This window comes from Hetaerina americana, unplaced genomic scaffold (assembly GCF_022747635.1).
Source record: "Hetaerina americana unplaced genomic scaffold, ioHetAmer1.1.p SCAF_4, whole genome shotgun sequence".
In the NCBI taxonomy this organism is placed as follows: Eukaryota; Metazoa; Arthropoda; class Insecta; order Odonata; family Calopterygidae; genus Hetaerina; species Hetaerina americana.
The window spans coordinates 55,029,186-55,043,656 of record NW_027286985.1 but is presented as its reverse complement, the minus strand read 5'-3'; the positions used below and the strand labels follow the sequence as shown (position 1 = coordinate 55,043,656).

General features: G+C 39.5%; 1 protein-coding gene across 1 annotated transcript in view; it reads right to left on the bottom strand.

Annotated features, from left to right (window-relative positions):
• Duox (dual oxidase) overlaps positions 1-14,471 on the bottom strand; it is a 251,019-nt gene that overhangs the window by 174,977 nt on the left and 61,571 nt on the right. The window contains exon 2 of the mRNA XM_071589948.1: positions 13,721-13,801. Coding sequence (XP_071446049.1) covers positions 13,721-13,801 — 81 coding nt within the window. The remainder of the gene's footprint in view (positions 1-13,720; positions 13,802-14,471) is intronic.

Below are 14,471 nucleotides of genomic sequence, written 5' to 3'. Positions count from 1 at the left end.
CTAAAACAAATAAATACCTAATTTATGTAGTCAGCTGGAGATACTGTGGAAAATTATTTATAGTCCACCTTACAGTCAACCCAATACGATTATTAAACTCCATTTTTCCATTCCCATTTGCCCACGAAAATATTCTGTTTCACATTACGGTAGACATAAAACTAAAGGGCTATAATTAGTGAAGAACAGAGTTTGTTGTAAAAAGAGCGTTGACAGTGAATCATAGAATCCTCTCTTCTTTCCTCATTGGAAATTGTTAACGAAGAATTAGGAAATAATACGATTTCAATGTAATATTTCATATAAACTGGTTTGTTTGAGGCATATAAGTACCATTGGGGATAATTGATTCAATACTCTCAATTGACTAATACTCTCTATTGGCCAGTATCTTGGCGGTGGAAAAAACTACGAAAGAAATAAATTTGGAATAAAGATACCACATAAAGTCAAAAATAATTTTCAAGGCAGAATTTTACATGACATATTACAATTTTCAACCACCTTGTTCATTTCTCTACTCGCAAATACATACTTAAAGCTCTTTGCCTTTGAATAAACCACCCACCAAAACTATTTTTAATCAGATAGATTAAATCAAACTAAAGTCAACACAATTTCCAAAATTGTATTTAATGCTCACAATCATCATTTTACAGCAAAGCAATATCTTCAGGATATGAAATCACGGTTGAGTGCATTAAAATTTGTACATTTTTCGTATTTGTTTCATCATTTCTTCCCAAATTAATTTTTCCCCAGCGAGTCCTGTCAAATTGTTTCATATACTAAATCTGGTTCATATACTAGGTATACAATATCGCCCACTAAGCTAATGCTAGTTCATGATGGTGAAAAGGTACCGCCAGAAACGAGAGATGAAACTGGGAGAGGAAGATGGAAGTCGTCGGGGATAGATGGACCTTGATGGGTAAATTATTACTTGCAACTGAACGGACGCGGTGAGGCAAGAACGGGGAGAATAAGGAGACAAATTGAACGTCGACAGCGATCCGAATGCTGGCCAGCCGTTTCGAAACTGGGCTCCCAGAATGACACCGCTCGTTGGAACTAGGCATCATCAAACAGACAGCCGACAGGCGCGAGCTTATTTCATTTTTATCCATCTCGACTCACCGCTCTCCACCTTTTACTTGACCGTGGAGGACACTGGTCGATTCTAATCCCTCATACACACTCAAGAATCCCCCTTCCGCCACCCCCCTCGCAACCACCCACAACCTCACGAAGGCAGCACGAAAAAAATAGACGAGAAAAATGCAGGGGGTAACGCGGTCGCAGTCACAACGCACTTCGAAAAACTCAGCGCACGGGTGCTAGATGAGGAAAGGCAAGCGTGCTCCGCGCTGCGGTCCGTTTGAAAGCCAATACCAAGTGTGCCCGTTGTCGGAAGCGGTTCCGTCCGCATTGCTACCTACCCTCCCTTGTGTGGGCTCCGGCACGATATAAGGCAATGAAGTTGTGACACAGGCCGAACCATTCGAATTTTTAAAAAGAATAAAAATAAGTCCCCACAAGACAGGCTCTGTGGAGTCTGAGATCACGCGTACTCACAGAAATGGATAGGTAATCATGGATGGCAGGGATCCGAAAGAGAATATTTTCGCGTAGAAACCCGACCTGAAGTCGAACGACGGCTTGACGGGCCGAAGCTAAGAATTTTGTAGAATACTCCCATAGATTGACTCATAATATTTCAATACAAAATTGACTTGTTTGGCAAAGATATCCAGATGATTTTAGTGGCCACCTTTGGTCTGAACGTATGGCCATTAAAAATAATGCATGAAAATTACCAAACTGAAATCTATTGACTGAAGAAATTCTGGATTGATATGGGTAACGCGCTTCAGTCAAAGAGAAATATGCTGAAACATTATATTCAAAGACAATTGTCATATACTAACGAATATCGCCTTTTAGTTTATCTCAATAACAGAATCTTAAACTTTTTCTTTTAATGACAGGGTAACTCACCAAAAAATTGCATCTAAAATAATATTAGTTTACTTTTACGAAAGGTATTTTGGTATGTACTGATGCTTTCAAAACCGAAACTAATGCATCCGTACATCGACTTAGACCCCAGAATCTCAATGATAAGCAAACATTTAGTCCTGTTCTAACAAGATCTCAGTCCAACCCATTGATTTATGAGTCATTAACGGTAGGGTCTTGATTACTATTTTTTGTAACCACAGCGTAAAGTCTGAAAATGAGATATTGATTTTTTTTTCTAGGTCAGCACTTGTGGCTTACATCTTACTCCCACAAAATGAAAGCAACTTTTACGAGTTTTTCATTAAACTTCTAATTGGTTTCATTAAATGACTGACATCAAATGACTATTATAAATGTATATTTAATGTTGCACAGATTAATAAGGTAGAGTGTGTCGGTATGGAGAGAACTCTTGAGAGTGGGCAAACAACAAAGATGGATGATGAGAGCTAATTATGTCGTGGAGATTGTAGACCCTTCTTCCTTCATAGTGAAAATAAGATAACGGGGTCCCATTAACTGATGGGGAGTATGACTTGCGGAATTATGAATGCTGTTACGTCTTAAAATATACTGGAGATGGAAATCAAAAACTTTATAGAAAATGCACACCAGTGCCACTTCAAGAAAGTCAATCAGGTCCGACGACGAGGGAGTGGCACTTACAAGTGGTACTTTTGCTCAGCCGATTATCGACTTGAAAGTCGAGGGGTCGAGATGGAATAAATTAAGAGAGGAAATTAGAACGCAACCAAGGACAAAAAATAGTTGCTTTTTTTATCTTGGCATAAATGGGGCAACTCGAAGGTGACAGTCTCCGCAGAATACGTAGAACCAGAATTGCAAATAAAAACCAAAGCTAGGAACATAAAACTGAAAACTCCAAAGAAACGCCGACTTTACTCGCTGGAATAAAAAATAAAAAGAGGTGAAGGAGATGATTTTTCTCTTGCGAAAATATTGGAGACCGCATTGTCTTTTTAAAAAATTAATGCAATGGGCACCTGAACAGGGTACGTTCTATAAATAGTCTCGAATCCAACCGATCGCGCAACTTCTCTCCAAAGAACCGCGTTGACAGAGCTCCAAATCATTGCCTAACATCACCAACTCGAGATTAATGTTTAGCACTGCTCGGGACAAAGTGTACTCCAAGGTCCATTTTTAAAATTGTCTTTACTGTCCCTCTTACATTGCGACATCTCTCCGGCACAGAAACAGATAAAGACAACGCCAACTCATTCCAAATATCAAAATCGGAGTGGAGAGATAAAATCTTTGCAAAATATTTCTGTTCCTCGATATATTAATATTTAACACGAAAGGAGGGTAAGGGCGTGGCAGAAGGGTAAGCACGCAAAGAGGTGAAATTCTGGTGCGAGACCGGTCATGTGCAGAATATCTGGGGATTGAAAAACCATTGTTGAGTACGGGGAGAACGATCGCGGGAGACAGATGAAAACGCAGGATGAGGTTTCGAGACTCTTGGGAAACACAAAAGGCCACCAACGAATGAGCAATGACTCTGCTGAAGGATATATGAAAAGAAGGAGGTCTATCCTTCTGACGGACCAGAAGAACTTCTGGGTGCGGTCCCGATCTGTGCGCAATGCCGCGCTGCCCACGGAGTGAGAGAAGGATTGCCCACTACTTTAACATTCAGTCGAAACGGGGTTAAAGGGTTGAGGGTAACGGAGCCCGGCCACCGATCTTGCAGAATCGAAGATTTTCATGTGCCTTAAAGGCACCGGGGAGAAAGGACAAACCGGAGAAAGACTGGAGGATATCTGGGGAAAAATTGGCAGAAAATTCCAACGGGGAGACTTCAACGGCCGAATGACAAACAGGTTTCGTGCACGATTAACGGAATTCATATAATTGGGGAAAGAAACGGAATCTTCATGCTGCATTTTCCTTGCACGATAAGTTATTCTCCAAGTTATGACACTTATGATCTCAAAAATATGCACGCTAGTGCTTCACCTTAAGTATCTAGGACAAAGGAATTGACGGCGAAGACGTACAGACGTTCTTGTACAGAAATGTCTTTCATAAAATATGTATCCATGAAAAAGAGATGATATAATGTAATAAAAATATATTATTCCATATCTCTACCTAAAAGAGCGGCATAAATTCAAGGAGCCCCTGCGTAATATCCCACAATTACCAAATAAACTTACTCAATATTTTAATACGTTCTAATTCATACTGATGAGTCATTAGTCTCTTAATCTCCATGTCTTTAAAACACTTTCTTTGTGTCTTCCAGTAAAAAGATGGAAATTAATAAAGGTCAATTCGTTACTCCATGTAAAGATATATTCACCTAATAAAATTAAGAATACAAAGTAACTTTCCACTGTCCTTTATTTGCGTACAACCTGTTTCAACGCTCAAGCGTCATCATCAGGTACAAATTAAATCACGTACGCTAATAAAGGACAGTGGAAAGTTACTTTGTATTCTTAATTTTATTAAAATGAATTTCCACAAGGTTGAGCCGGGAACTATTGAATATATATATATATATATACCTATCTCACAAAAGTCCTCTTTCATAGCAGCAGGCCCACATATAAATTAAAATTAATTAAACAATTTAATGATGAATTTCGTATTTAATAAAGCTAAACGCTTGAATTACCGAAATTTCCAGCAGCTCTCTTTCAATAAAATGGCCCTATTCCATTTTTTGTGCCCTCCATTTCGTTCACAAATGTGCTTATGATATATAAAAATTACCTCGTGGAAAAAGTGCCCTAATGGTATATCTAACCATTTGTCTTTTATACGGAGTGGTAACTGGTGGTTTTAGCTCGATAACTTCCGAATACTCCTTAATCAAGTGGAACCGGTTCGTCTTTGAACGTGATGGCAACTTTTTTAGATTCCTTATCATATTTCATCTCATGATGCAAGCGGTTAAACACTCCTTCGGGACACTATGATTAACTGCATTGGGCCGAGATCTCAAAAAGGCATTCAATAGCGAGGCGTTGCAAAACTTCGAAACTCATTATTTACGGCTCGGCAAATTCCAATAGGGCTAAATCCAAGTACATTTTACCCAAAACTATTGAATTTATATTATAGATTCAGAACTTATTGTACATACTGATGTTGAGAAAAATATTATATTTCTGTTATAATATGCTTTACACTGCCACCCGAGCGACTAATTTAAAAATCCCAATGTTTGCTAGCCAGCAAATTATCAGTGTTCCTTTCCTATTCATTCAACTATGGTGTCTAACAATTAGGTAAAGCCCAATACTGAAGGTTTTTCAACCTGTATTAATTCATGTACGTTGAGATTATTTGAAAGAACTGAAAACGGCCAGAATGCTTATATATATATATATATATATATATATATATACATATATATATATATATATATACTGTATATATATATATACTGTATATATATATATATATATATATATATAAACTACCTTGATCAAAAAGCCGTGTGGCGCTCCCATCGTTCCGATTTGAGTTCTGTTTTTTTTGTTAAATTGGTACATCTGTTGTTGATATTCCCTTTAAATCTTAGTGTCATATCTTGACATTTGCAAAAATTACAGTCGGTTTTCGGTATGTCCATCAGTGCTTCCTGCGATTTTTCCATTACTTCCTCTCGGCTGCTAAAACGCGTTCCCCGTAATGGTTTTTTAACTCGATTGAACAGAAAGAAGTCACAGGGAGCCAAATCAGGTGAATTCGGTGGCTGTTGGATGGTATTTGTTGCATTTTTCGTCAAAAAATTACGAATAATGATAGCACTGTGCGACGGTGCGTTATCATGGTGCAAAATCCACGAGTTTTCTGCCCACATTTCTGGTCTCTTTCGGCGAATTGCTTCACGCAAACGTCTCATAACGCCCAAATAATACTCTTTGTTTACTGTCTGGCCTTCTGGCAAAAATTCATGATGCACTACACCGTTGTAATCCATGAAAACCGTCAGCATTGCCTTCTTTTTTGACTGAAAACGACGTGGTTTTTTTGGTCTCGGCTCATTTGGTGAACGCCATTCACTTGCCTGATGTCTGGATTGCGTGTCGTACTCATAAACCCACGTCTCGTCTCCAGTAATGATCCTTTTGATGAATGTGGGATCGGATTCAGCCTCGCAAATGATGTCTTTTGCGACGTCAACACGGTCTTTTTTTGCATGAAATTGAGGTCACCAACTTTGCTGCTACACGACGGAAACCCAAATCATTAACCAAAATGTCTTGGGCGGATCCATAGGCAATGTTCAAGTCCTCCGCTATTTCTCTGATGGTTAATTTGCGGTTATTGACCAACATTTCTTTTACTTTATCAATTTTTTCACCGACTTTCGATGTCGATGGTCTGCCACGGCGTTCATCATCTTCGATTGACTCACGACCACTTCTGAACCGCTCGTGCCACTGGTAAACGACCGTTTTTTTAGAGAATCGTTGCCGAAACACTTTACTGTATATATATATATATATATATATATATATATATATATATATATACTGTATATATATATATATATAATGTATATATATTGTCCGGGAGCGGATGCGGACTCTGACCACAATTTAGTTGTTACGAAGTGTAGCATCCGTTTCAAAAAGATAAGGCAGGGGCGGCGAGTTAGAAAATGGAATGTAGAAGCATTGAATGGTTTGAAAAGGAAGGAATACAAACAGTCGGTAGAGGAAATCATGGAGGATGGTAAAGAGCTAAGTACAATCGAAGAAAAATGGAAAATGATCAATAAAGGGTTGTCTAAAGCCGCAAAAGACACTATTGGAACCGTTAACGCTAAAAGGACTAGGAAACCATGGATCACGGATGAGATGATTACAAAGATGGATGAGCGGAGAAAATGGAAGAATGTAAATACAGAGTTAGGCAAAATGAAGTACAAAGAATTACACAATAAATTGAGGCGGGCAACAAATAAAGCAAAATAAGCATGGTGGAAGACGCAGTGCGAGGATATGGAAAGTCTGCAGAGGAAGGGTGAAATCGGTGCGCTCTACAGCAAAGTTAAATCTTTATCGGGAAGTATGACAGGGAGATCTATGCTAACAGTTAGAGATAAGGCGGGTAAGGTAATAGTTGACACAGGAAAGATCCAAGAGAGATGGAAGGAGTATATAGAAGAACTGTATAGTAAAGAACTTCGATCAGATAGCTTAGGTCCAGGAATGCTAGACGATGAGATAGAAAGGGCAATAAGGGGATGAAACTTAATAGGGCCGTGGGGGTGGATAACATTCCCGCGGAACTATTGAGATGTTTAGGAATATATGGGAGGAAGAGGCTATATGGGCTCATTCATAGTATTTATGAGAAAGGAATCTGGCCGGAAGACTTTCTGAGATCAGTTTTAGTTCCTATTCCGAAAAAGGTAAAGGCTACATCATGTGAGGACTACAGGACAATTAGTTTGATATTCCACGCAGCTAAAGTTGTTCTCAGGATCATAAACAAAAGGATAGAGAGTAGGGCAAATGATTACTTAGGGGATGATCAATTTGGGTTTAGGAAGGGGAAAGGTACGCGTGATGCCATTGCAGTAATGAGATAACTAATCGAGAGGAATATAGAACACAACCAGGAGGTATTTGCCTGTTTCGTTGATTTCGAAAAAACTTTTGATAGAGTGAACTGGGAAAAACTAATGAGTATATTGCAGAAAATAGGAATAGATTGGAGGGAAAGGAGGCTAATCCGCAACCTGTACATGTCTCAGACTGCTCAGGTACACGTGGGGAACGGGGAGTCCGGTTTGGCAGTGTTAGGAAGGGGTGTAAGGCAGGGTTGCCCATTATCACCGTTGCTTTCAACCTGTATGCAGAGGTAATGATTAAAGAGACATGGGAAGAACTGGAGGTAGGAATGAAGGTGGGCGGGGAATTCGTAAAATCAGTTAGGTTTGCTGATGACCAAGCTTTAGTTTGTCAGTCAGCCAAGGGGTTGCAAGCATTGATTAGTGAATTGGAAACTCAGTGCAACAAGTATGGGATGAGAATCGATATTAATAAAACAAAGGTTATGTGATTTTCTAGAAAGAAAAAGGCTAAGCTAAAAATTAAAATATGCGGGCAAAAACTAGAGCAGGTGGAACAGTTTACGTATCTCGGCAGTGTTTTGGACCAACACGGTCAAAGTAGTAAGGACGTAAGGAGAAGAATTGCGCTAGGCAAAGAGGCTTTCAAAAGGAGGACGGAGTTGATGACGGGGACTTTGAGTGAGGATATCAAGAAAAGACTCGTCAAAACTTTGATATGGAGCGTAGCTATGTACGGCGCGGAAACGTGGTCATTGAAGCAGGAGGATAAACGTCGACTGGAGGTTTTTGAAATGTTGGTGTAAAGAAGAATGGAGAAGGTGAAATGGACAGAGAAGAAAACAAATGAGGGAGTACTTGGTATGGCGGGCGAAGAGAGGGGTTTGTTGGGAGAAATCCTATGGAGGCAGGAAAAGTGGATGAAGGGTGTACTGACCGGCAGTGGTATGTTGAAGACTGTGATTGAGGGGAGAATGTTAGGCAAACGAGGAAAGGGAAGGAATAGGATAGGGATGTTGGACGGGATGATGGGAGGAAGAAAGTACTCAGAGATGAAGAGGGACCTGATGTAGAGTGGGAAAGTTTTCATTTACAAAAACTACATTAAATGCCATTTTTTTCAATTGGTTTTCAAAATTATTTCATCTAGGTGATGACCTTGTTGAGCGGTGTACATTTTATCTCGTTCAAAAAAGTTTTCGAAAACTCTTCTCTGCATATCTTGCGTTTTTCCAGCGATAACAACTGTAAATGCCTCCTTACGAGTTTCCATTGTTCTTGGTCGAACTCTGTAAACCTCAACTTTGAGATATCACCAAAGAAAAAAAAAACATGGGCTCAAATCCGGGGAGCGAGGGGGCCATGGAACTTTCCTCGTCAGGAGATCAGGCGGCCGGGAAATTGTTCTGGCAGTATTTTGCATGAACGACGGGTGGTATGAGTCGTGCCAACATCCTGTTGAAATCATAAGGCTTCTGTCATATTCCATTTTGGGGAGTAAAATGTTCTCCAGCATCTCACAATTGCGCACAGAGTTCACAGTAAGAGTCGAACCTTGAGATTCAAAAAAGTAAGGCCCAATAATGCCTGTGGAGGACACAGCGCGCCAAACTTACTTTGGGGCTATGAAGAGGTCTTGGGTGAAGTTCGCGAGGGTTATCAGTCGCCCTGTAACGAAAATTTTGCTTTTTTCCTAAGACGGAGAGGGAAAAATGCGCTTCATCACTAGCTATACCATAGCATCCTCTGTGTCGCCACCACACTATTATTGTTCTTAAAGAACGTTTCTACGACAAAGCATCGACACTAACTAGACCACTGCATGGTAACTACTAAAAATGACGTTTATTTTCCCAGCTAACGCCACTACTTTCATTTTAATAATTTACCTGCCCGCTCTTCAGCGCTTTTTTGAAACTAGGGAGTCCTTTCTGTGTATATTTTTTAAAACATAATTTTTGCTAATTAACTTTAAAGGCGCAAATAAATACTGACAACTACGAGAACCCACTGGGGAAGGCGTCGAGGCTGCTATCGGTTGAGACGAGGCCTTTGTGATCGAGCTTGGTGTTTATTGATTTGGTTCGATCGTTTTAACTCTCAAATTTTAGATTGAAATATCAACCTTAGGAAAATTCTAATATTCCTCCCACATTCGAATTTAGACAATTTTAACCTCAATCAGCTAAATCTATGCGATATGTTAAAGCCTTACTAGGCTCGAAGAATATCTTCATGTCTCAGTCATGCCCACAGCAATAGAAACAAGAGTAGTAGAAACTGGTAATACCTTAAATAAGCCCCACTGAAATTATAGTTTTTATTTTTGAAATAGAAATCAAGAATCCTTCCCTCAGAGAGAAAAAAAACTACAAATTACATGAAGTTTGGTATGAACTATGGGATGGTTTCAGCATATGAAATGTAATAATATTTATTTATATTATTTTCAATTCTCCAAAAGCACTGCAATAATGCTTTTCACTTTTTTCAAGGCAAATGTTGATGGTATTAACATCGAATCATTTACCATTGTGTCAGTCAAATTTTATCTTATTTGTACAAATAAACATTCAGTGAAAAACTCTTACGAGTTTAATACGGATAATATTCATTTTTATCACCATATGAACAGGGCATAGAGATGTTCAAGAAACCTAAATGGTGTAATTTAATCAATGGAAGACAAATTTTGACAATATCAACGTAAAAAACCGTTTCAATGTCTTCAATTTTTATCTCTCTTCTACTTTATATCCGAGGTTCGCTCCGTCTTCTCAATTTCGTTTGGGTTATCGAGCTAAGACTCAATTCGTTGCGAGAATCTGAGATGGGAGGCAATATCCTACTGTCTGCGACTGCGGAGCACAGGCATCACCCCCAGCGTCGGGAAGATGATAAGGCTCTGAACCGCCCAAGGACTTGGGATTCCATCGTGCGGCGCCAGTTGGAATGGGAGGGAAACGGGGCCGAGGGAGGCAAAGCGGCGCAGGAAGGGGGGACGGGTAGGTGGGTGAGGCGGTCAGGGGACAGCCGGCTCTTTTGGGGGCAGCGAGAAACGGGAGGGTGTGGGGTGAAGAGGGCGGGTGGCACGCGGGGGGAAGTGGTTTTGCGGGGGTGGGACGTCCTTGATCGAAGACCACGCCCATCTCGGCGCGATTGTTTCCAGAAAAAATAATAAATCGAATAAAAAAACTTCGTTCAATTCCACCAAATTCCTATCGAATCCAAACTCCGGGTTCGTTCGGTGACATGAACGAGGCGAGGTAGCACGCCACATAAGAACGGGTGGAATAGAGAGCTTTTCGCGGCAAAATCGAAGAAAAAAGCCGTTTACCCGTACCCGAAGCTCGATCAAGGGAATTCATCCAATGCATACGAAATTTAAATTGTACGTCTTCTCTGGTGTCTAGTAGACACTTCAATACAGCTCACTTCAGCAACGATGTTTTAGATAGGTGCGTTTTAAATATAAATCGTTAAGAAAACTTTGTTGCAACTCAGAGAGATAGCTGCAGGCGTTTTTCCCTAAACTCCTTAGCGGTAGCAATGGTTTTATGACATGTATTTATTTACATCCATTGATAGGAAAACGGTTTTACTGTATTTGACTATTGACCTCGTTTCCAATGAAGTAGATACGTAATAGGATGCCTGCTTTAACTACTAACTATAACATGATTACCACGTCAATAGTATAATGATAAATCTAGTAGGGGATACGTAATAGGATGCTCCTTACTATAACATGATAACTAAATGGCACCAACGTTGGTCAAATCTTTGGTAAGTACCAAATAGAGGTATTCATTTCCCGTACACTGTACATTTCTTATTGTTACATGAGATTCTAGAAAGGCAATGGAATGGCTATTTACCACTAAGTATTTATGCGCGCGATACAAGGGTGAATTTTCACTTAAACTGTTTAAGGTTGAAGTAATAAATGTCCCATTACTTCCCACTGTTGAAATTATATTTTCTCTCAGTCCACAAAGTTCAAGCTGTTGAAAACGAGTGGACGTGTCATTTTTGAGAGAACCATCTTCCATCAACGATATCCAGAAGTGTTATTTGCGGTTCAAGCGCTCTACCATTAGATCAACACTCCGCTTGGAAGATTTATCAGACGCATGATCTCTGGCACAGGAGAAATACTCTAGGCTTTCAGTAGCCTCAGTTTGCGTGAGACAAAGGGTAAATAACATGACAACAGATGAAATCATTCAGTTCTAATTTTATTCAATCTACATTTTTAAAATTCTCAAAAGGTAATTTTCGTAGCCGACTTTTCAACTATGGATAACTAAAAAAAATCACGCATGGTAAACGTAGAATTCCAACACAATTACCTACATGGGAGAAAAAATAACTTAATGCCAGCGCATTGAATCTAGAATTTCTCTATCCCAAAACTTTGAATACCACCGCAAGGGATTAAGCTCGCAGGCCGAGTAAGAAACAAATACTCTTCCTCCAATTCATTTCGGCACACATGGTTGGATGAACAGCCAGGAGGCAAAACAGCTCTCAAAGATTCGCGCCGTGACTTGCACCAAATGGATGGACGAGGGAAGACGCTCTTTGTCTTTCAGACACGTGACTTTCCGAGTTCTTTAAAATGATGACAGCTTTTGTTTCATGCGGAAGGATCATTATAGGTGATAAAGATGATGAACGATCTTTATTTCTTTCGCTGTTCTACAAAAAGACAATCTCTCTCTTTCCTTTGAATTACCCCTAGGGTCCAAACCTAACCCGTATTCATGCTGTAGATGGCCAAGCACGATTCCATTCTACACGACAAGGCTTAGGTAATTACCATTGCGGTGAAAGGTAAAAGCGGCAGCATTGATAGTATGAAAACAATGATAGCATTCGGTATGAATATATCTAGGTATTTAAATAAACAGTAATTGTCATTTCGTCACTCCCCTCATATCTCTGGATGGTTGTATCAAGTGAGAAAATGGCCCTGCAAATTCGATTGCATATGTTTATGTATTCATTTCGATCCAACTGTCATGCATTATTCCAGAGCCCGTAAAAATGCGTTGTCGAGCATCTAAGTTACAATTTAGACTAAAATCTTAATATTTCCATGTACTATAGTTTACAAATATAATAAAATAAACTCAATATCGTACTTTTTCCAATGGTAAAGTCTTAAGAGTAAATCCGTAATAATCAGATTCTGTTTTCCAAATGTCTTCTAATAACAAAGGAACGTTTAAGGTAATACTTTCATCAGAATATATTCCTATATTTAACGTGCACGCATTGGGGATAAAGTGTGCAGCATTTCATTCGGCAAATGAATTACAAAATTAAAGTTAATATAGTAGTAGTTTTGAGGGGAGGCGACCGACAGCTAAGGTCATTTGCGCCATAGGGGATGGACAGGAAAGGATGAAGGGTGGAGAGAAACCCGGCGTCGGCATTAGCCTACTCTTTACGAAAGGCGCCAAGGGGTCCACAGTTTAACGTCCCATCCGACGGACGGCGTACTCACTCAAAGTGCCCTCCACAAAGCACCTCAAGTAGGGATCGAGATACCTCTGAAAAATATTCAACACCGCCGGGATTTGAACCCGCGCCCTCACGGTGGGAAGCCAGTACGTTAGCCCCCGCACCATCTTGATCCCCTAAAGTTAATATATGTACCAATGCAATCTATTGCCATTGCCAATTTAGGTTAATAAATTTAAGGCATTATCATGATAATATCTTTCCAAGTAAATCATTTAACTGAATAGTGTGCTGTACTTAATTTCATATTAATTAGATTGGGATGAGTACTCATGAAAATATTTCTATACACGATCAATTACAATGTTTCGATGGTTTTAACTTAACATTCCACCCAGTGACGTCAGACTCATGGAAAAAACTCAATGGCAGTCTTTACTGAAACAAATGGCATATTGGTTTCTCCTTGGGGGCTCTGAAATTGAAAGTTATTTGAGGTTTACAGCAGGCACCTTTCAGAGAAATTTCCACCAGCGTGATAAAGCATTCTTGTCGTATTGATGAATGTAATATGTCACCGGTTGCTTACTAACTTAAAACACAGCATTGAAAAAAAATCTAATCTCATTACACTCGAAGGGTTAATACATAAAAACTACAACTCACCGATCGATCCCCAGTCCGGATGAGCCAGATTATTAAACCATCCATCATGCCTTTGCTTCTCCGTATTGCTGTACATACGTTCTGGAAAATAAAAGTTATATCGTTACACACTTTTACAAGAATATAAATTGTTTTTAACAATATGATTGTAGTTTATCAAATACAATGCATAATAAATCATGACCATTGCACTATTCGTTCGTAATTTAAACACGTATAGATTTACACCTTGGTAGCTAGGTACATATAATACGTTTTGTACGACAGTACATAATTTAGATCCTACAATCAATTTTGTAAGGAATGGACGAGACGTGGCACATGCTAAATACGAAGAATCATAATTTTCAAAATTCTCCTCTAAAAAATCGCAACAAACATGTGAGGATACGTTGTTCTTAAACGAGGACGATGGACAATAAAAAGTTATTCCCACGTCACCTATCTTTCCACTTACACGGTTGAAGAATGGTCGAATAGATCATTTAGTCAGATTTTGCTGCAATAATTCACCTACGGTTGAGGTAAGTTCGCAACAAAATCTCATGCTAATGTGATTCAGTAAATCACATTCGTGACGTTCAACGCATGGCACGTGGGTCTAACCTGTGATCCGTGGGTCAGACAGTGATCACCTTAACTAATAGACGGTCATAAGAAGATTGCGACATGTTAGTGTTAGGGCTGTATGATTCCACGAGTGACGGGAAAAATAGTGAAAGTAATGCCGGTAAAGATCGTTAGCAGTGTG